Genomic DNA, 23,514 nt, shown 5'->3' with positions numbered 1-23,514 from the left:
TTTCTCTGTTTCCACATTCACGAGTAAATGTTACGATCTGGGAGCAAATATAGCAGCTGGAAAACAAATATTTAACTATACTTTCATCACAGTAAGCAGTAAATGTTGATGTTCATTGATTTTGCTCTTTCGCGGTAACATACACCAGCAGAGTTCGAAATTATTGGTGGTCTGCTGGTGTGAGACCACCAAAAACCGATTAGAGACCAGCAGAAAAGAAAACTTCGTAGTCCACGGAACCATTGCTTGTGGTCAATGGTTTTATGATGCATGGCATGTTACAATTGCTGCTACTATATTTTCTTTCTTTCCTTTTCTTTAATAATTTTTTTCTTAATTTATTGTTTAAAATATTTTTTTTTGAGTAATATTGTGCCTACCTCTTCATTCTTACTGGTCAGATGAACCAAAAACTGTTTTATAAGGATTTCTAACACTAACTAATTTGACTGTTTTGAAGTCCTATCATTTTATTTTCCCACCAGCACCCTCTGCCAGCACCACCGTCGCACGTCGACCAGCCTCACGATGCTGCTCCTCTTGTGAAAACTGTCTCCAGGTTGCGTCCATATCCTACACACACGTGTCTACACACACATACACACACTCATGCCTGGGCACAGACACAAACACACACTCCTACACACACACACTCATGCCTGTACACAGACACAAACACATATGCCTACATACACACGCATACACCACCCCCCTACACACACACACACGCACCCACACACATGCCCCTACACAAACACACGCGCATTCATACACATACACGCTTGTGGTTGCGAAAAACGTATTTTGAATTCAAGATGCCAAAAATTCAAATTAATATAATTTTTTTATCTTTATCTCATCAGGTCCTCCCCCCCCCCTATTGTTACGATATTAGATAAAGGAATACATCACCCACCAGGATCCTTTCTTTCTATCACAAAGTGACCAATATATGGGACTCCCCCGAGAAAAGATAAAGGCTTACAGGCGGAGCTAACACCAAAAACTGAAAATGGCATCCATGAAAGAAAAAGCTCCCAGGGCAACACAAGTTTTGAGGTTCAACTCTTGGAATCTTTGATTTCAACACATATTACACATCATAATATGATATTTTATATCCATGTAGGAAGTGTTATGACCTCCCCCCCCCCCTCTCTTCTTTCAATGGTTGTAAATTCTGGCTGTGCTGGTGCCTGTTGCATTGTCAAAAATTCTCTAAATCTGCTGAATACTATAAAAGGTGTGAACTTGGAAGTGTATTTACATTGGGAAAAAAACTTTTTGGAATAAGAATTGAAACCAAAAAACGGAGTTTTGTTTAGATCTGAAGTTAATTTTTAAATATTTATTTTCTTTTCAGTGCAAGAATATATAAGCACCGCATTATAAGTTGTATATTCCGTGATTCTAAGAATAAGTACTGTACTCTTAAAATAATAATTCTATTATAGAATAGGCATAAAACTATTCAAAATGACTAACTTTAACCTTATTGCTTATTGTTAGCAAAAATATGAAATTTTAGTTCTTGAAGACAATTCCCAAAGGTTTAAGAAGTTCTAGTAACTTAATTCATCGTATTACAAAAATTGAAATTTATCCCACTACCTAACCAGCGAACGAATTGTTCCCATAAAGTAGAAACTCCAACAGAATCATGAGTTTGTTTACACAGCGCTATGATGTGACGTCATTGTTACTGAGTTGAGTAACGTTTTGCTGAGTGCATGTGAACAACTATTTTAAAAGGTTTCGCAGTTAAAATATAAACGGTGTTGTGTTGTTTCACAGTGATAATTTATGCATGTGATTCGATAAACGTCACATCATCACGTGGTGGAATTGGGAAATGTATTTAAGTGAGTGCACCCAATCAATCAATCTCTTACTAGCTTACTCTTATCTTATCAGTTTTGATGTCGCTGTAACTGCAGTTCGGTGTGTTACTGGGAGCGGTGTGCTCCAGTTTCTCATCAGTTCCACTTTGACGAGTGGACTTCATTTTTATAAAAATGTAGGAAACAAGTTCGTTGTGCCTGGCTAAAAGAGCGGGCAGGTTCCATTGTTCACCTTGAGGCATTTTGGTGGTGAAGGATGAAAAGGTGAAAGATTGTGGAATTTCTTTCACGGAAGTTGATGTTGTTGGATGTAGGCTTCACAAGACTGTCGAAGGTTCACGCTGGATTGGATTAAAAGATGTCCTGGAGTCTGGCTGGACTGGATGTCCGCGTGTAAAGGTTCTTCACCGGATGTGGCGGTTCTTGGTGTCCGAGAGGTCAAGTCTATAGAAGGTCCAGCATGGCGGCTGGCCACGAGTGGTACGGGCTGCAATCAACTTTCACGTAGGATCCTATGGAAGGATCAGGCCTTCACGTTTTGATATGCCAAGTATTAAAGAGTGAATATCCTGAACGGTATAACTTTTCATCTTGAATATTATCAGGACTATTCTATTTTTAGGCAATGGACTCAAGGTGGACTAGCGTTGACTGGTCAGTTAAGTTTTGGAATTGAACGATACAGTATTATATAATGTGTTCCTATAAATGTTCTTGTGGGGGGTTTTATTTTCAGTCAAAATGTTTGTGGGTTTAAAAGTAGTTTTTTTACCCTTGTTGATATTACAAATTTTAAGATATATTTATCGTTATTGAATAAAATTGTTTTTGACTGTTAAATGTGTTTTTCAATTCCATTTTTCCCCCGAGCAGATCACACCACAATTTCTGTTGGGCTTGCAACAACTCGTTTTAGTTCCTCAAACTTCGGGTATTTCATCCACAGTAGCACACAAGTTCCAACGCTTATTATTTATTTATTTTTTTGAATTAACAAATATATCTGAAATTTTTGACTTTGGTCAAATGTTACATTGCAAACTTTGACTGACCTAATTTTTCTTTTTTGATGTTATATATATATATATATATATATATATATATATATATATATATATATATATATATATATATATATATATATATATATATAAATATATATATATATATATATATATATATATATATATATATTACTGCAGATTTCTGAATTCGTAAAGGAACACTTTTCTCTTTCTTCCAGCAGCTACAGAAAGCAAAATGATAGCTTGCAAGAACATAATGATGAGATGGTAAGAATATTTAAAATTTTTTGTTGCTTAAGTGTATAGGAAGCTAATTTCAGTAAGATACAAGATGATTCACTTGAAACGTATAAAGTTTAAGAGCATCAGAATAGCATTGTATTATTAAATGTGTTTTGATATTTTTACAATCAAAGGAATGTCTAAGGTCCAAAAGTAAGTGCTTATACGTTAAACTCCTTTTCACATCAATTTGTTATAAGAACATATTTCAAATAATAGTATTTATTTAGGCAAAGTAATCTGTTATTTTTTTAAATTCTGAGTTAAGGTATCCGTAATTTGTTTCAAAGTATGTAAATCGACATTTTTTACATGTAAAGGTGCATGTGGTGTTGAAAATGTTTAATTTCACAGATAAAGAGGAAAGCAAACCTCCTGGTAAGTACAGTGGTAGTACACTGCAAAATAAACGTTCATTATGTGCCACAAACAAAGACACTGGTAAAATCCAAGTCAATTCAACAAGGACTGTAACATGATGGTCTCAGATTTTTTTGAATTTAACACATGTTAAAAATCATTAAAAATAAGAAATACGTTTTTTTTTTTTGCCCAAAAAAATTCCTGGGCCGAGATACAGGCCACCAAAAATGTTGGTCCTGTCATGATTTCTCATTTGGGATTTTCGTCAAAATATTTAAAGTACATTATCTCAGGAACGGTAGAATGTATTTCGTTGCGTTTGTTTTCTTTTAAAGGATATTTTTTCTTGTTTAAAAACATATGCAACATTTTGAAGTATGTGCTTTAGTTTTTTTCCAGTCTTTTGAAAAAAAAAAAAGTTTAAAATAATGTTTTTAATTTTTCCCAAATACATCAATTTAAAAAAATTTCATTTTTTTTTACAGTTTATTAATACCACTGATCACTATGTTCCCTGAAAAGGAGAGCTTCCACTTTTTTGTTTTACAGATTTTAGAGGCACTTGAAAAAATGGGGGTTTTTAAGGAACTCTTTACGTAATTGCAGACCTGAAAATTCAAAAAACAATTTTGCAGCAAGTGGCCAGAAAACACTTTTAATTAAGTTACGTAGTAAAAGTTTAATTTTGTCTCTACTTTATCCAGGAGTTTTATTTTTTATGAAATCTAGAACGTGCTCTCCAGCCGATTCGCTGTATTTCCTCACACAACCCTTCAGCGTAGCGCCGAAAGAATCGTTAAGCACAATGCCATCTTGTTTTCACTAAATTTCATATCCTGATTAAGATGGCGGCTCAAAATGAAAATTTCGCTATATGACTGAATTAAAAGCGTTTTCTGGCCACTTGTTGCGATTTTTTTTTTTTTTTTGAATTTTCAGGTTTGCAATCACGTTAAGAGTTTCTTAAAAACCCTCATTTTTTCAAATACCTCTAAAATCTGTTAAACGAAAAAGTGGAAGCTCTCCTTTTCAGGGAATGTAGTGATCAGTGGTACTAATAAACTGTAAAAAAATGAAAAATTTTGAAATTGACATATTTGAGAAAAAAAAAAATATTATTTTTAACTTTTGTTTTTCAAGAGCAGAGATCAAAGTCGGCCTATATTTGCTATAAATCTTATATTTTTCAAAAAAGTGCGAAAACTGTCCTGTATTTCCAATAAAAATCTTGTATTTTTAGAATTCTTTCTTCAATTCTCTGCATCCTTGCTTTGCCAAGTTTCCCTCGTGGAAAGGGGATATGCAAAAACAGAAACAATGTTTTGATTGAGAATATTCTAAGTGTTAAAGTTTGTGAGCAACTGGTGGCTATTTGTGATGCCAGTATGTGAACGGATTTTTCAACTGTTGCCAGCTTTGAAGGAATACTTCCTAGAGGATCTTCCTAAGTGAAAAAGTTCATTGTTAAGGGTTGATAGGTACGCACTATCAAAGTTTTAGCAGGTCCTCTACTGCAATCCATCTCACCTTTTCTGATTAGCAGTGGCGCACATAAGGAAGGGGTCCGGTCCTTCCTATAGCTTTTGCTTTTTTTTTTCGATTATGATTTTACGTATTTTATACGTAAAATATTTACAAATGCAAATACAATAATTTCAGTTCCAATAAGTGAAAAAATAAAATCCTCTTATTAAAAGATTTTTTTAAAAAGTGTGCACCTTTCCTTTTAGAAATTGCATAAGCAAGAAGTATTTCTCGACTTTGAGGAGGCTAAAAACATGCTTAAGGAGAACTATGTGTAATGAACATTCAATGTTTTCTTGCACTACTGTATTCAAGCAATGTCACCATTACACACCGAAGAAGTTATAAATAAAATCGAAAAACGAACTAGAAAACTAGATTTTATTTTACGATATTTTGTAAGGCAGACTGGTGACTGTATGAATGCAGTGTAATAATAATTTTTTTAGTTTTGTAATTACAGATTAAAATGAGATTTTTCTTGGTTTTGACTTGGCTTATACTTGAATTTGTTTTGCTGTTTTCATTTTTGACTAATGAGAAAAGTAAATGCATAAACTCTTTTTCCTTCTGGTAATTTAATTAAGTTTCTGTTACTAATATTCTTTAATTGATTACAGCTAATTAAATCAAGTGAATATATTTAATTAGCTTTATTGGCACATTGGGGCATATTAGGGTTTGATATGAAAATGGGATTTTAAACTCTGGACCCTCCCCTTGCAAAATTTCTGTGTGCGCCACTGCTGATTAGCATCTGGTCATTTGAGGATGTACAAAAAATTCTTCAGCAAAAGAATTCTAATACTCCTTTTGCATAACAAGTTGGGTGACCTTTTATTGAAAGTTATGCAGCGCTTCATCAAAGAAGGGGAACTAGTGAAAAATTGCTTGAGGTAGATCCAATAAAAGATTGTGTACCTTTAAATGCCATCATGTAGGAGAAAAATGCTCGAAAAGCATAGCATGCAATTAAAAGTAATACACAAGATGTGTTTCTCTTCAATGCCAAACACTTTTATGAGGGCAAGTTGAAAAGTTCTCGGCCTGACAATGAAAGACTGCTATTTTCAGTTTAAAATTGATTTTATTTTTCTACATAATATCCCTTAAGTTTAACAAACTTAGTCCAGCGTTTCTCCAACATTAGTATTCCTTCCCGTAAGTAAGAGTCTGGAAGGCTGTGAAAATATTAATCTCCTTCCCTCTCAAGCCCTTTCCAGAAGTAAATTTCTTCCAGTTTGTTAGCAGATGGAACTCTGAGGGTGCCAGTGTAACAGGAGGAATGGCTGAGCAAACTGTAGGTACCTCAAATTCTGCAGTTTACCTATCGCCAATGCACCCTTGTGAACTGGTGCGTTGTCCTGGTAAAAGATTGATTTCTTCTTCTTCAAGTCAGGCTGGTCAAGAGGGTTAAAGTAATATTTGCCTGTAATTGCTTTACACTTCTCCAGCAATCAATTAACAGGATCCCTTTTGCAACCCAAAACATGTTGCTTATATCCTTTTCCATAAATTTATCAACTTCTCTCTTTTCTTTGCTGAACACCAGCTTCCAGCCACTCTTTTGATTGTTCTTTTGCTTCTGGAGTGTAGTAGTAAACCCATGTCTCACCCACGGTGACAAATTGCTGTACAAAAATGCTCCTATCTCTATTGAAACAATCCAAACATTGCTGCGAAAATCCGATTTTAACCAGCAACCAGTAAATGCGGCACCCGTCTTGCACCTAGCTTTCGCGCCCCCAATTCTTTGTACAAGATATTTCACACCCTTTCTTTCAATATCCTCACAGCCTGCTGCTCAGGAGTCAAGCAGTTTTATGTAATTTTTTGCTAAATCATTTTCAATTTAAATTGGAATAAAGTTCTTTCCCATAATACTACTATCATTTTTATTTATATATTTATTATTATTTTTTTTTGTGTGTGTGTGTAAGAAATTTGAATTTTCATATTGTGACAATAAAAAATCAATAAGGTATGTATAACAATTTATGTTTATTTGCATCAGTAGTGCTCAATGATAACTTTTTTATGATGTGTATGCAAAATTTAATAATTATTTTTTGTTTTTTTGGTGTCCTGTAAATCGTACATTATTTCAAAATGTGTCTTATATTTTTTTCAAAAAATGTCCTATATTTTGTCAGTTTGTCAATTTGATCCCTGCAAAAGACTGGAAAAAAAACTAAAGCGCATATTTCAAAATGTCGCATATGTTTTTAAACAAGAAAAAATATCCTTTTAAATAAAACAAACTGCAGCAAAATATGTTCTACGGTTCCTGAAATAATAATGTACTTTAAAAATTTTGACGAAAATCCCAAGTGAGAAATCATGACAGGACCACCATCTTTGGTGACTTGTGTCTCGGCCCAGAAATTTTTTTGGCGAAAAAAAATGTATTTCTTAATTTTTTAGGAATTTTATTATATGTTAAATTCTCTCTCTCAAAAAAAAAAAAAAAAAAAAAATCCGAGATCATCATGTTTCAACCCTTGTTGAATTGACATGGATTCTACCCACTACATTTTGAAGTTGTTAACTCAACAATTAAATGACTATATCATCCTAATGAAAAGAATTCATTTACCATCCAAATCCTAGATCTTATTTTCAAAAATGCTGTGCACATGTATTCCTGCTTACCATTAAAATTCAGCTGGAGGTCTTTCCAGCTGTAAAGATTTTGCAAAATATTCTGCTGCATGAGGTTTTACAAAATGAACATCAAAAACAAATAAAATGAACATACGAAAACATGAAGGTTACTTTTCAGAATAAAAAACATTCTCTTTAATATCATTTAAAAAATTCTTTGCTGAAAATTTCTGCTTTTGCATTTTTTATTTGTATATATAAATATATAAATCACCTCAAATCTAATTTTGTATTTTTAGCATAACAAACAAAAAAGGCACAAAAAAAGATCAAGCTGTGAAGAAGACGCAAGGGAAAGAGATATAAGAAAGTAATTATTTTTCGTAGCTTTAGTTTATTAATTTTTAGCTAACATAGTTTTATTGAATTATCTTATTTGATAAAAATAAGAAATAAATAAATAACATTTTTATAAAAAGGGGAAAATGCAAGGTGTTCCTTTACTAGAGTGCAATTTTACCGTGCTGAACAGTGTTAATTCAATAAAAGAGACATTATACTTTTCCAGCATCAACTAAACAGAAACTGAATAATACTATTGTAAATGATTAAAAGTATATAAATCCAACTTTAGCCCTCAACCTTGGACAATCTAGATTACGAATGTCGAGATTAGTGATTCAAATCTTGTTCTTATCCATCATTACAAGCAGCCATCAACAAAGTTCCCCGCAATACAGTACTAAACACCAGTATGAAACGTAATTTTATCAACATATAATCGTAAATGGTAGAAAATGGAAGCTATGCTATTATTCATAAAATCAGTATCTGTTATGATTTGGCCAACCAGGTTTTGCAATGAAAAGAAGGTTTTTAAAAAGTTTAAAGCCTTCAGAATCTAACCCTCCCTTAAAAAAATGCAGTGTATAATACACAAGAAACAGCTACACCACAGAATAGAAAGGCATACATTAAGGAAAAGAGGGAGGATTCATAGAGGTACCGTAAAACCCTGAAAGTATCCCCCTATCGATTATAGCCCCCCCCCCCTCACCTAAAACTTTTTGATTATCTTCATTTGCCACTCCCTCCAAAAAAAAAAAAAAAAAAAAAAAAACATTTTCTGCTTTACTTAGAAAACCTTTACAGAGGTTTAGTTTCCCCCTCCATGTTCAGGTTTTCTTATCTAAAAAAAAGAAAGAAAAGAAAACACAATGATTTAAACGAAAAAAAAAAAAAAAACTCTCCACCGTTTTATTCATTTTGGAATTAGCATTTTTGTTCTGACTTGTAAAAATAAAGTCTTCAGCACAACTCCATTTTGGAAACGCGTTGCTTAAAAAGTAGCGCAAAACTTAAAAATAACCTTTTTTAAAAGAGACATAAAATACTTGAATGAGTTTAGGATCATCAGAAATGTTTATTTTACAAAATCGAGCAAGAGATTTGTCTGTTTTTACGCGCAGTTTTCGAAATAATGATTTTTGTAACGAATTTGGGGTCGTGATTGTAATTTTTGCTTTTATTTTGAAACAAGAACATTAAGATTTTGCTTCTTTTACTGTATCCTTATTACATTCAGCACAAGATTTATTTTCCAGCGATAAATTATAGGGGTTTTGCCAACTAAGGTGAAAAATCCTTTCTTTTGAAAAAAAATGGCGCCCACGTGCAATTTATTACAAGAAGAAATTTATGACAGGTTTTAATTAATTAAAAAATTTCTCACTCTTCATTCACTCTTATTTACTTATTATTTCTTTCCTATACTCTAAAATTAATACTACTAAAAACTATTATTTTGGCTAATTTTTCAAAAAAAATCTAGATTATAACCCTCCCTTCTGAAATCAAGTTTTGTTTTAAAAATGAGGAGGGGGTTACTTTTGAGATTTTATGGTATTGAATGGGGCCTGTATATTATATCAGCAAACTAGTTTAACCTTATAGAAGAAATAATTTAAGTTCATCTTTTCTTTTGCTTTATACACTCCTGTTTGTGAAAATTGCAACACCACGAAGGACTTACGCGAGAGAGCTGAAAATTGCAGGAAATGTAAAGTAGGGCATGATATGCAAATGATTAGAATTGCAGACCGGTACTGCATGCATATGCTGAGCAGCACTTTCTGAATGGCAGATCAAACAAAATATAAATAGACCACTGTAGTGAGGCGTGTATGATTATCGGTGATTATATGCTAGAGTAAACGTTAACTGAATCTTTACTATGCCTCTTCGACGAAAGAAAGCGAAATTTGAGCAAATTTCGGAGTTTGAACAGGGCAGAATCGTCTGCCTTCTTGAAACTGGATTGTCTTATCATGCAGTAGCCACTCGTGTGCAGCATAACAGCAGCACAATCATGCATGTTTGGAAGCAGTAGACGAACGAGAATCGGACAGCTTGGAGATCCGGGAGTGGACCCGGAAATGTGACGTCAGCTAACGATTACAGACACCTGGTGGGTATGGTACTGACAGAACGCACAGCTTCTTTTAGACAATTGGCAGCACAGTGGTCAACAACTACAGGTGTTTCATTGTGTGCTTCATCAATTTGGAGACGTCGGCTGCAGCGTGGGCTGCTCACAAGGATTCCTTTATTCATGATTCCTCTCATGCAAAACCATCGCCGCCTGCGGCTACAATGGGCCAATGTGCATTGGAGCTGGCATGCTGATTGGCAGTAGGTCGTCTTTTCTGACAAATCCCGCTTCAATTTGTGGCACCATGATGGCCGAAGTCGTGTCAGGCACTATGCCGGTGAACGGCACATTCCGGAGTGCATTATCGAACGCCACAGTGGACGAACACTCGGAGTTATGGTCTGGGGTGCCATAGCATATCATGGACGATCACAATTGCTATGAATTATGGGCAATTTGAACAGTAACCGATACACAAACGAAGTTTTACAGCCCCAAGCTATTCCTTTCCTGCAAGGGTTGCCAGGGGCTGTATTCCAGCAGGATAATACCTGTCGACATGTAGCCAGGACTGTCAAATCCTACCTTGATTCGCAGCAAGTACAGCTTCTTCCTTGGCATGCATATTCCCCGGATATGTCACCGATTGAACATGTTTGGGATTTCATTGGGCGGCGTCTCGCTCGTGATCCTCGTCCTGTTGCTTCGACAGACGAACTTTGGTTGTACATACAAACAATATGGCGTACTCTTCCGCAGGCAGATATTCAAACTTTATTTCACTCCATGCCGAGTGGTGTAGCTGCTCTTATTGTAGCGCGTGGTGGCCACACAAAATACTACTTTCTATCTCTTTTTATTGTTTGTTTGGTTTGAAAATGTAATCATTTATTTGTACTATTACCACTCAATTGTGTATTAAATTTCATTCAACTATGATGCTTCCTTCATGGTGTTGCAATTTTCACAAACAGGAGTGTAGTATCTGAAGTTTTCCAACTGTTCACCACGGAACCACTCTAATAAGGTAATGATGAAATAAGTTGAAATAGGCAGCAATAAAAAGAGCATCTTGAGACAGATTTTTGATGCAAAAATTATTTGCTCTTGTCTGCAAGTTATTGAGGTATGAGGTCTGCCAAAACTATAAGAAAAGTGCCAAATTACAAGACTTGGCAAGAATTTGATCACGCAATTTCAATTTCACCTTCTGCATTCATCTACAAGTAGTGTGAAAGATGTCTTCCTTTATTTACTGAAACTTGCTAAATTTGGTGACTTTTCTTATAATGTCTGCTGACTTTGAGACCTTATTTAGATAACAGGAACATGAGAAAAAATAATTTATGTGTCCAGAAACATGTTTTACAATGCTCTATCAATTGATGCTTATTTAATTTTTATACTATCGTGTGGTTTCTTGGTAAGGATAACTTTGAACCATGTTTGAAACCTGATATAAAATAAATTAGTTTAACCAAAGCAGTGTAGCTTAGAGGCAGAAAAATAAAAAATTTAAATGTTTAAGTTTTTTGATTTTTTTTTACCGCATTGAAAGATTTCCATAATTCATTGCATAGTGTAGCAAAGCAGGTTGTTAGATAACAAATTGCAACAATTTATAATCAGCATTCCGGAGTAGCTTTCTAATAGTAACTTAAAAATTATTGTATTATACAATTTGCTGAGTACAGTCAACCATTGTTGATCGTAAGGGACCAGGGACAAGATGAACAGATGTACCGTATTATAAGTGACATGTCCAGTAAAGGATCCGTTATCATAATGGGGGATTTCAATTTTCCGGGTATTGATTGGAATAATTTTTATCCTGGTAATGGCAAAGAAGAGGAATTTTTAAAAGTAATTGGTGACTGTTTCTTAGATCAAGTTGTAACTCAGGGAACTCGAGAGGAGGCCATTTTGGATCTAGTTTTTTGTGACATAGGTAGTTTTGTTCAAGGGTTGAGTGTAGGGGAGCATATTGGAGATAGTGATCATAACAGCATTAGGTTCCGGGTTAAATTTGAAGTGTGCAAAGATGACAATTTTAGGTTTGTGCCCAATTTCAGAAACACCGATTTTGTTGCACTTAGGCAGAGCTTGAAAGAGGTTTTTTCGTCAGGGTTGGAAAATAACGACGTAGATCAGCAGTGGACGGAATTTAAGGATAAACTTGCTAAAACTGTTGGGGATTATGTTCCATTTAGGAGAAAAGGTGTTAGTACCAAAATTTGGCCCATGTGGTTCTCCAGGGAGACTAAAGAAGCTCTTAATTATAAGCAAGCCACTTTTCGTAAGTTTAAAGAAACTGGTCAGAGTGCGGAGAGGCTCCAGTATGGTAAGGCAAGGCGAAATTTTAAGTATTTGGTACGGATTCAGAAAAGGGAATTGGAGCAAAGGCTGGCAGATGACATTGATGGGAACCCTAAGAGGTTTTTTGCTTACGCTAATTCTGGGAAAGCTCGAAACAGTCAAATTGGGCCTTTGGTTGATGAGTATGGAAATTTAATCCAAAATGATAGGGATATTGCAAATGTTCTAAATAATTTTTTTTCCAGTGTGTTTAACGATAACTGTATCTCAACAGTTGACACTAACAAGACACAAGCTATTATACAGCTTGAGGATTTTGTATTTTCCAGGGAGGAGGTCTTATTTCATTTGAAAAAGATTAAAGCAGCTAAAGCTCCGGGACCAGATAATATTTATCCAAAAATTTTAGTTGAATGTGCAGATGAATTAGTGGATGTTATTTTGATTATTTTCAATGCTTCTTATAACTCGGGGACGGTGCCAGAGGACTGGAAGCTGGCTAACATAACGCCACTCTTCAAGAAGGGGTCTAAAGGTATTGCTGGGAATTATAGACCTGTAAGTTTGACTTCGGTGATTTGTAAGATTTTCGAAACTTTGATCAAAATTAAGATCATGATGTTCTTAGAGACTAATAGTCTGTTGACTAGTTTGCAGTATGGTTTCAGGAAAGGTAAATCCTGTACTACTAATTTATTGCATTTCTACGACAAGGTTACCTCAGCTTTAGATAACAAAAAATGTGTGGATGTTGTTTATATTGATTTTCAAAAAGCTTTTGACAAGGTACCGCATGTTGCTCTTCTCAGCAAGTTAGCTGACATAGGAATAGGAGGAAAAACTTTACTTTGGGTTAGAAATTGGCTCACTGGTAGGAAGCAAAGAGTAGTTGTGAGAGGAAATCATTCTAATTGGAGTGATGTTTTAAGTGGGGTTCCTCAGGGATCAGTTTTAGGGCCTCTTTTGTTTATTATATTTATGAATGACATCAATGAAAATATTTCTGGAAGCATGAATTGTTTTGCTGATGATGTAAAAGTTATGGGGATTGTCGAAAATGAAGAACAAGTAAATCAGCTTCAAGAGGATTTAAATCATATTACGAAGTGGGCAGATAAATGGGGTATGGCAGTTAATGTAGGGAAATGTCAAGTGCTACACTTAGGTCATGGAAATAAGCGTATGAGATATCATTTACAGGGTTCAGTCATAAATCAGGCAGAAAATGTTATGGATCTGGGTATCTTAATAAATCAGGACTTCAAGTTTAGTCAACAGTGCAGTATTGCTAGTAACAAAGCCAACAGAATGCTTGGGTTTATCAATAGATCTATTTCAAACAAATCTAAGAAAGTTCTTCTGCCTTTATATAGGAGTTTAGTAAGACCTCATTTGGAGTACGCTGTTCAGTTTTGGTCGCCTTATCTGAAGAAAGATATTTTTGTATTGGAAAGGGTTCAAAGAAGGGTAACTAAATTAGTAAGGGGACTCTCAGATTTAGATTATGATACCAGACTTAATAGGCTTAACATGTACAGCCTGGAGCAAAGGAGAGTCAGAGGGGACATGATTCAGTTATTTAAATTTATCAAAATGAAAGATGTAAATGGATTAAATTTTTGTGGGGAAAGCAGGACAAGGGGTCATTGTTTTAAGCTATTTAAATCTCACGCTAACTTGGAAATAAGGAAAAACTACTACTTTAGCAGGGTCGTGGGCACTTGGAATAGCTTACCGGAAGAGACGGTAATGAGCAAGGGGGTGGATAGCTTTAAGAGGGCCATTGATCTTCATTGGGGTCTAATTAATTGACTAGGACCAGCCTAGCTGGGCCCAGAGCCTGTTGCTGGTCGTCACATTTGTATTTGTATTTGTAATTAGTCAGTTCCAGACTCTAGTGGGATATTTGATTTTCCGTGGAGTAGGATTCTTTATTTATGCATCAATTATTTTCCTAATTAATGCATATGAAACTTATTTACAACCTCTTAAATACTCTTTTTTTTTCAACATGTAGCCCTCTGGCTATAAAAGAGCACCTTTTAACAACCATTACACTCTTTTTACTAAATATATCGCACACAAGATCGAAAAAAGAAGCATACCAGGACGTAATAAATACTGTTGACTCTCTGTTTAACGACGCTCTATTTAACGACTTTCTCTATTTAACGACGGCTTTTCACGGTCCTAGATGGCCTACTATAGTGCTAAAAGCATTCTATTTAAGGAAGATTTCTTCTTAAGGACGATTTTTTGTGGTCCCTTAAAAGTCGTTAAACAGAGAGTCAACTGTATTGTTACAAATATTATAAATAGTAATTGTTTTTATGATTAATTTGTTGTAATATGGCTAATTTTGGCGTTTGTTCTATTAAGTTCTATTAATTCTCATCTAAAATTATCTTAGTAACGTAACTTGTAAATAGTTTCTTATAATGAATATACATCCCCCTTATATTCGAATGAAGTATATGGTCCCCCATTTCTGATTGATAAGATTCGTGAATGAATAAAAAGAAAATATGAAAAATTGGTAGAAGGCAGTAGGATGTTCTGGATATTTCTTTGCTGGGTATAAAACGCCGTGCGTCTTGTGAATGAGAGAGAGAGAGTAAGTTTGCTGTTAACCGTTTAGTATCGGCCGTTGGCTGGGGAGTGTGTTTTAGCTCTGTTGCCTTTGTGCTGTGTTCTTGTGTATTTTGATGTAAATACATGTGCTACCCTTGAGTTTACTGTGTTGATTGATATTTGCCTAATTGCTAAGAATAATTTAGCAATTGTTAATTTCATTTCTTGTACATAGCTGTAAATAAATCTCCTGTGTTTTTCTCAAGAACTGTGTTGTCATTAAAGAATTTCTTGAAGTGACCGCACTCGTAACAGTTCTATATTGTTGTTATTGGATATTAAAGTATACACACAGTTATTTCACACTACTACTAACCTATGAAAATAGTGTAACTTGTTTGGGGATGAAATAAATGCAAATTAGTAAGAGTATCTCCCCCTGCTCCTCCTCTAAATTCTATCAATATTAGAAATAACATTTTCAGTTTGAAAAGCAAGTAGTTGAACACCATTTACAAACGTATTTATCCCCTAGCAATGCTATAGTGACATACACTTCCCAGTTGGTGTTAAACTGTTGAAATCAGATAGAGATTTTGTACTTTCTTCAGCACTTTCAATTCTTCCCCTCTCAACGAGGACTACTACAGCCCTTCAAAAGAGCTTATTGCCCTTAAAAACCATATTTTTGTTTCTCTTTTGAAAGGAATAGTCAATAGAAAGAGAAAAGAAAAGCTAATTACTAAATTTTAAAGAAAATGATGGATTAAAGTTTAAAAGTTCAAGCGCAAAGTAGTGATCGACAACTGTACAGTATTACCCACATATTTTGTAAGATTAACGGCCCTATTCTCAATACCATCACAGCACGGAGATGAAACTCGGCTCCCCAAAACCGAGAAGTAAGGGAAAACTAGTTTCGAACGCGGTGCGTATTCTTCAAGTCATTTAAAGCACAATTTAGGGGAGCCGAGTTTTAACTGAAGTAGAAATGAAACGGCTGTTACCATTGGGTAGAGTGACTCACGTGACATTTTCTACCTGACTGCATTCCACGTGGTAGTAAATTCGCGCGCTGAAGAATGATTGACATATATTAAGAATTGGGAGTAGCAAAATGGATCTATTGTTCATGCAATTTTTTTTTATTAGACTCAATTTGAAATTTAAAAACATCACTGCATTTTTTTAATGTTTCTTTAAAGAAACTTAAAAAGTTTTTTCATCTTGTTATTAATTAAATGTTTTTTTATTCATATTGTTATTAATCAAGATGAAATAAAAACTAATTCAATAATATAGTCACGTTATTGGCAAGGGTTTCATCTGGGCCAGGCTGTAATTTACAAATTCCACCCCTCCCCCCTCTTTCAAAAAGATGTTTTATGTAAATATTAAGTTCGTGCTATTTTTTAGAAACAGCAACTTATTTTTATTTTGGCGTTATAACTATAGTTGCAATTAAAAAACGAGTTTAATTACGAATATTGAAAAACGAGTTTAATTACGAATAAATTCTGTGTAAAATTTTCCCTAGACGCATATGTAACGTGCCCCGTCCAAGCGCAATATTGTGCTTTGTTTTCGTTGGCATTTAATGGATTAAATATGATTTAAGAAAAAATCGGGAAAAACTTCAGAGAATTAAGATTTTTTTATTTTATTAACATTGAAATCCACTTTGGGTGCAATTCCGGGGCAGACCGTTGTCCCCCCCCCCCTCTAGACACGCCACTGATTAATATATTAGTCTCTTTCTAATATTGAAAATCTGTTAGTCATAAATGTTTTTTTTTCTTGTGTGTGAGGTAAACATTTTTGATAGAAGCTTAATATTTTCTACTATATTGTGTATGCATTTGAAAGAAAGAAACAAAAGAAATTAAAACATAGAAAAGAAAAATAATTTACAATAATATTAAAAACTTTTTACAATGTATTGGCGTTAGAACGCAATCCCCTCCCCCATCCATCTGTTCCATTTCGTGAACCATTTGTTAACATTTATTGTCTTTAAAATCCATAAACTTATTAATATAAACGACACTGGACAAATTCATAAACTGCATTTTGCCCTGCATTAGTTTTCCATGTGAAGAACTTATTTTTTCAGCAATACAGTCCTTTTTAAAAGTTGAAAAAATAATTTTATATTTTTATCATCCAAAAATTCAAGGGCACCCATATGGGGAGGGGGCAAGTGGGGACTCAAGCCCCTCCCCCCCCCTTAGAAATTAGAACTTCCTTGCTTTAGTATTTTTTTCTTTGCTAAAATGTAAAAACATTTCTTTTCCAGACATTATTGAATAAGTAAAAATGTCAAATTTTATTCACTCTAATCTGTACTGAAATCGTTTTCCACGGGAAAATATCCTTCTAAAACATGTGGAAAATATCTGAGCCCCCCCCCCTCCCCTTAAAATTTTGCATATGGACGCCCATGTAAAAATTCCTTGTTATCATTCACACCTTAATTTTTACAGTCACTTGTTTTTCAAAGCTCTTTCTCATCCCCTATCTTGTAATTATATGCGTGTTTGTACGCAAAAATAAAGTCACATTCTAATTGCTTCTATATTTACATTCCCTAGCATAAAATCAAATGTTATTTCATCCATTGAGAATATTTTTCCACATTAATGTGTTCATGAAGCTAGTATTAGTAATTTTTTCTGCAATTAAAAATCTCCTGAACCGTTTTATTTATAATTATTTGAAACAAAGAAAATTTTAAATTCGTTTAGATATTATTGTGTTGCGCATTGAAATTTTGTGGAACATTCAACTTCATTCTATCATTTTCTGTCTTGGAATGATTTATGTATTTCGGTCTCTCAATTGGACAAGATACCTTGCTACTTCAATAATTGATCTGAGTAAAAAAGTTGCAACAGGTACTACTGTTTAAGAAAAGTAATTGATTTTTCCAAGGGTGCCCCCCCCCCTCCCTAAGAGCAAGGTTACACCCCTCCCTCCCGAACGCTACAAAGACCCCCCAAATTGGATGACCCCTCTAAAAAAAGAAATTATTCCTTGAACACCTGCCCCCGAAAAATTTTATGGCATATTCTGCGCCATGACCCCCCCCCCCCCCCTCCCCCAGCCGAGTTGAGCATTCCTGATTATTTTGCTTCAGACCATTTTTTCATTTTCCCCAAACTCATAAAAATAATGGTAAGTGCTATTTTGTCACATTTTTCACAAATTTAAAACAAAACTTTAGCAAACTTTAACTAAAATTTTAAAATTATTAAAGCTCCGTTGTGACGTTATATGACTATAATTCAGGGAAGAATTTGTTTAAAAAACTATTAGCAGTTTAAAAATTATTTGACCAGCATTTTAAAATTGGAGTAATGCTGCATTAAAAAAAATAATAAGTTTTCGTGTTCCAGAAATTATTTGATAAAGGATAGTTTGTAATGGACGAAAGTGTTCTAAGATTCTCTCAGAAGTGGCATCTAATCCCCCCCCCCCCAAATAGTTGTTTTTTCATGCAGTATTCTTTTGTAAGTTTTTGTTGTTAATTGAGACGAAAGTTTAAAATACGAAAAAACGGTGCGGCAGAAATAAATCAGATTTCAAAAAAAAAGAAAAAAATATTTTCTTACCAATCGCAACTTTTCCGCGCTACAGTGACATGGAAATTTTTTAAAAAAATGATTTTTTTCGCACCATTCTGTTGAGCATTGCATTAATGTTTTCGGCTGTACTTTTTGATAACACCTATAACGAATGTTAATTCTGATTAAATTTTGTAATTAGTCTTTGTTTCTATCAAGAATGTTTTATCAATAGTCTCTAGCATTTGCAAATTGCTCAAAATAATCCAAACGGCCGTCGTCCATTTTGTTTGCTCACAAAGGAATGATGGGAAGGAAATCTAGTTTTAAACCGCCGATGTTCCGGTCACAACCCGAGCTCTGGAAGTGGGCGTTCCGTCAAGGTTCCGTGACCGAGTTTAACGCCAAACCGGGATGGAGAATAGAGTAGTTTCTCAGCTTGGAGGTTTAAGCCTCGGTCTGAGTTTTAACCGGAGTGGAGAATACCGGTGTAAGAGAAGGAAATCAATATTATACGCTTACCGAGAAAGTGCAGTGTTCTTTCTACGGTTTCTTTTGAAATCAAATATACTGAAAAAACAAAGCTTTGTGCGCAAAGGTAACTTACCTGGTTCAAAGTTACCTTAAACTATTGTTTTGTTGGTTTTAAAAATGTAAGATATTGTTTAATTTTCTTGTTAACACTAGTGTATTTTTATTCTTACGTTCCATGAAGTTAATAACTCAAATAAGAATAAGTATTCTTAGTCTTAGTATACTGAAGAATATTGTGCGATGAGGTTTTATCAATGAAGTTATCGCACCGATGACTAATTTAATTAGTGTATTTTTAGTTGCAGAGTGTAACTGGAGTCCTTTTCAGAATATAATACCTGTATTTGATATTATGACTTTATTTCCTCCTTGGTGATATCATACAGTGGTATCCTTGGCGAGCTATTTACATATGAAATATGATATTGCAACATAAGTTCTCTCGAAGCATAATTAGTTTAGTAAAACAGGCAAAATCATTATTTGTAAATTTGCATTATGACAAATGAAGAATCATTTATGCAATCGTAGTTTTAGTTATTTAAACTTAAGGTTTGCAGATAAAGTTTACAGTTATAAAATGCCTATTCGAGAGCATGACGGCAAGTAGCCGACTTGGCTGACTATGAAACTAAAATATGGCGCCTTAAAAAGAAGAGAGAGAGAGCAACTGAGCTACAGAAGCAACATATATAGTCAGCCAAAGTCATTTGCATGTGAAATGCGCATTTCCCGATGTTAGAACGGCGGCCAATCAAATGGATAAGGAATTTCGTTATTTCATGACGTAAGGCACGCACGTGTCTAAGATCGGGAAATATGTTATATACATTGAAATTAGCATTTGTGACTTTGCAAGATAAAAGAAAATGGGGATTTAATTAATGCCAAATATATCAAAATAAACGTGAATTATTGATAATATTATTTGAAATTCCCAACAAAGAATAGGTATAACTTTTTCTAAAACATTTTACCTTAACCTTATTTTATATTACTGAAGTGTTTTTATTTTAAATACATATTTTGAATTAACAAATATCATGTTTGACTGAATTCAAATGTATTATTGTGCAAATTTTGGCATATTTTTGCATTTTTGATACTTTGTATATTATTTTAGAATTTTGAATACATGTAACCACACCTTTTCATTTTTCTTTTATTTCTTCTAGCAATTACAAAAAGCAAAAAGATAGTTTTCAGGAACATAATGATGCAATGGTAAGACTATTTAAAATTTTATGTTGCTTATATGCAAATGAAGTTAATTTCAGTAAAACATTAGATCAGTGCCGGATCTAGGAATTTTCCGAGGTGTGGCAAAACTTCAACCCCCCCCCCCCTCCCAACACATCCATCATCTTGCTTCAGATTTTTCTATCAAGTTGAATTTTCGCATTTTTAATAAACTGTAAAGTGCGATATTGATTATAATTTGTTTTGTACTAAAAATGTCATCATGAACAACTTTTTTTCTTTGTTAAAACGGAGGTGTACCGTAACACAAATTGCAGTTTAAAAGCAAAGCATTCGTATCCCAACCATGACAAGGCATGGTCTTTATGATGCCACAAATGATGCAATTTGGTGCATCTTTCTACCACGTTTCCAAATTATGATAATCAAGAAGCGAATTAAAGTTGCGCTCGACACTTGCTATCAACTCTATCGTTGCCAGTACACGTGAGTAAAGATGTGAATTAAATATTTTTCTCCATGAATGGCAACACTGAATGGCATTTCATCATTTGATGTCACATGACAGAAACGTAAACAATGAAAGCGCACCGATTTAAGTAATTTTTTAAAAATATTAAACTTGAACAAATTATTTAAAAAATGGTTAGATCCTATATTTTTATGCATGCTCTTTCAGAAAAAAATACTTTTAAAATTTTAGAAACGACGCCATTTCACTTGAATCAGATTATCCACGGCTGCGTATAATACGCACAACAAAATTTGGAACTTTTTCAACACATAATTCGCAGATTATATACAAGAAAATACGGTACCTTCCAGAATTTTTTAGAATAAGCCTTTCTTTCCTGCTGGTAGCACCAATTGAATTTATCACCCACTGAATTTGCCGCCCAGGGCAAGAACCGGGCTTGCCCCCCCCCCCCACCACAATTTTTACGGCTCTGCATTAGATGTTTAATGTGAAACAATGCACGTTACAAATTTTAAGAAAACCAGAACTGCAGAATTATTAAATGTGATTCTTAAAATCAGAAGAATGTCTATTAGGGTGGTTCAAAAAAATAGTATTCTTTATTTCAGAATCACGTTACCTCTCAAAAGTTGTAGTTTGGCATTCACAATTGGGGAAAATAATTACAAAATTCTAAGTTGATATCTTTTGCTAAAAAATGAATTTTTCAAAAAATAATAAAATTAGTTTTTTTATATTTTTATAACAAAACAGCCATAATAAACTGTCAGAAAATAGCGTAGTTTGAACCTAAAAAACTATTTTATATCTTTTTCAGTTAGTTTTTTAATATTTATATAATGAAACAGCCATAATAAACTGTCAGAAAATAGCATAATTTGAACCTAAAAAAATATTTTATAGCTTTTTCAGTTAGATTTTTTTATATTTTTATAATGAAACAGCCATAATAAACTGTCAGAAAATAGCATAGTTTGAACCTAAAAAAAATTTCATAGCTTTTTCATAAGATATTTCGTTTGCACATACACCTGCAATTGGGCTAAATCTCCTGCCAATCTAAGGTGTATGGGCAAACTAAAGACCTCAAGTAAAAGCTATAAAATATCTTAGGTTCAAACACACTATATACTGACAATTTATGGCTGTTGCATTATAAAAAAATACAAAAAGAAACAATTATTTTCTGAAAAATTCAACTTTCATCCTTATGCACGAACTGAAAATGTCAACTTAGAATTTTTTTTATTATTTTTCCCCAATTGAGGATACTAAACTACAATTTTTGAGAGGTAATTCCCAAATTAAAAAATTGATTTTTTCGATCGACCCTAATGTCTATTGTCTAAAAGCAAAAGTTTTTACCTGAAAAAACTCCATCAAATATCAATATTTGTTAATTAGGGCAGATTTCAGAAAACAAGACGTTATATGTAAAAATTTTTTCTTCTTCAGTTGAAGTGTCTAAAATTTGCTTTGCCAAAAACTACTGTATAAGAGTTTTCAGCTTTGCATTTATATTGTTTATATTAAATGTTACCTCAAATCGATTTTTGGTTTTTTTAGCACAGCAAACAAAAAAAGCACAAAAGAAGGTCAAGCCGTGAAGAAGAGACAAGAGAAAGAGATAGCAGAAAGTAATTATTTTACATAGCGTAATAGTATGTTAGTTTTTAGTTAATGTCATTTCATTGGGTAATTTTATTTTGCCTAACATATTTTCAATAAAAATAAATAGATCAACTTAGTTTCCCATTAAGAAAAAAAAAAAGAATTAGAAGCAGCATGATATTTTTTAACAAGACAGCAATTTTATTGAAAAAAATGATGCTAGTTGCTGAAAGAGGCATGATACTTTTTCAGTATTTTTTTTTAAAGTCAAAACTCCCTAGACTTGGATCATCCTAGACTTGGATCATCTTTTAGTAAAGTGCGTAAAGCACCAGATTACATATGTGATAACCCTTCCGGATTTCCCGGAAGTTTTACGATTAACTTAGAGATTTTCTAATGAAAGGAAGATTTTTTAAAGTAAGAACTTTAGAGCCAAGGGCAGAATTGGCATAAAATAATTTATATATGACAGTCAATCTCAGTGTACTTTTTTGAAGTTCTTTCAATTTTCTCTGTTTAGTTACTTTATAATAGTCCTTCATAGAAAACATGATATTCTGTAAATATTTTTTTGTTTTTCCATCATATTCAGTAAACAATATGTTTATTTTTGTTAAATTTGATTAAACAATGTAATTACATGTTGCAGTGTTGTACTGTACTATACATTATGTTCATAATTACTTGATTTGAATAAATGGCATACTATTATCTTGAACATTATTTACTTGTTTATTTTCAAAAATCCGAACAGTTTGATAGTCTCAATCACCTATGGTCCCAATAAGCTCGGATTTGTGTGGTTCTACTGTATTTTATCAGAACTACCTACCTGCATAAATTTAAATAAATAAATAATAATAGTAAATAAATAAAATAAAATAATAATAATTACATCAAAAGAGCAGGTATAAGTTAATGCAAAATTTCTAATTTTAACCTTGTTGCTTATTACTTCTTTTTTCAAATTAATATTTTGAATAAATAAATATTACGTGCATGCAATGTTTAGCCTTTATGAAAAATTTCGAAATTTGACCTGTTTTTGCATTTTTTGCAATGTTTGATTGTATTCTTAAGCTCCTATTACAACATTTTTCCATGTTCTTTCTTCTAGCAATTACAGAAAAGAAAGGGATAGTATTCGGGAACAAGATGATGGAATGGT

The 23,514-nt window shown here is 33.5% G+C and overlaps 1 protein-coding gene across 1 annotated transcript in view; it reads left to right on the top strand.

The window, feature by feature from the left end:
• LOC129216671 (pre-mRNA-splicing factor CWC22 homolog) overlaps window positions 1-23,514 on the top strand; it is a 106,087-nt gene that overhangs the window by 38,926 nt on the left and 43,647 nt on the right. The window contains exons 6-10 of the mRNA XM_054850887.1: window positions 3,085-3,133; window positions 7,939-8,009; window positions 20,230-20,278; window positions 22,299-22,369; window positions 23,464-23,512. Coding sequence (XP_054706862.1) covers window positions 3,085-3,133; window positions 7,939-8,009; window positions 20,230-20,278; window positions 22,299-22,369; window positions 23,464-23,512 — 289 coding nt within the window. The remainder of the gene's footprint in view (window positions 1-3,084; window positions 3,134-7,938; window positions 8,010-20,229; window positions 20,279-22,298; window positions 22,370-23,463; window positions 23,513-23,514) is intronic.

The sequence above is a fragment of the Uloborus diversus genome, chromosome 2 (assembly GCF_026930045.1).
Source record: "Uloborus diversus isolate 005 chromosome 2, Udiv.v.3.1, whole genome shotgun sequence".
In the NCBI taxonomy this organism is placed as follows: Eukaryota; Metazoa; Arthropoda; class Arachnida; order Araneae; family Uloboridae; genus Uloborus; species Uloborus diversus.
The sequence above is the reverse complement of the archived record's forward strand: the minus strand, read 5'-3'. Positions and strand labels throughout refer to the sequence as shown.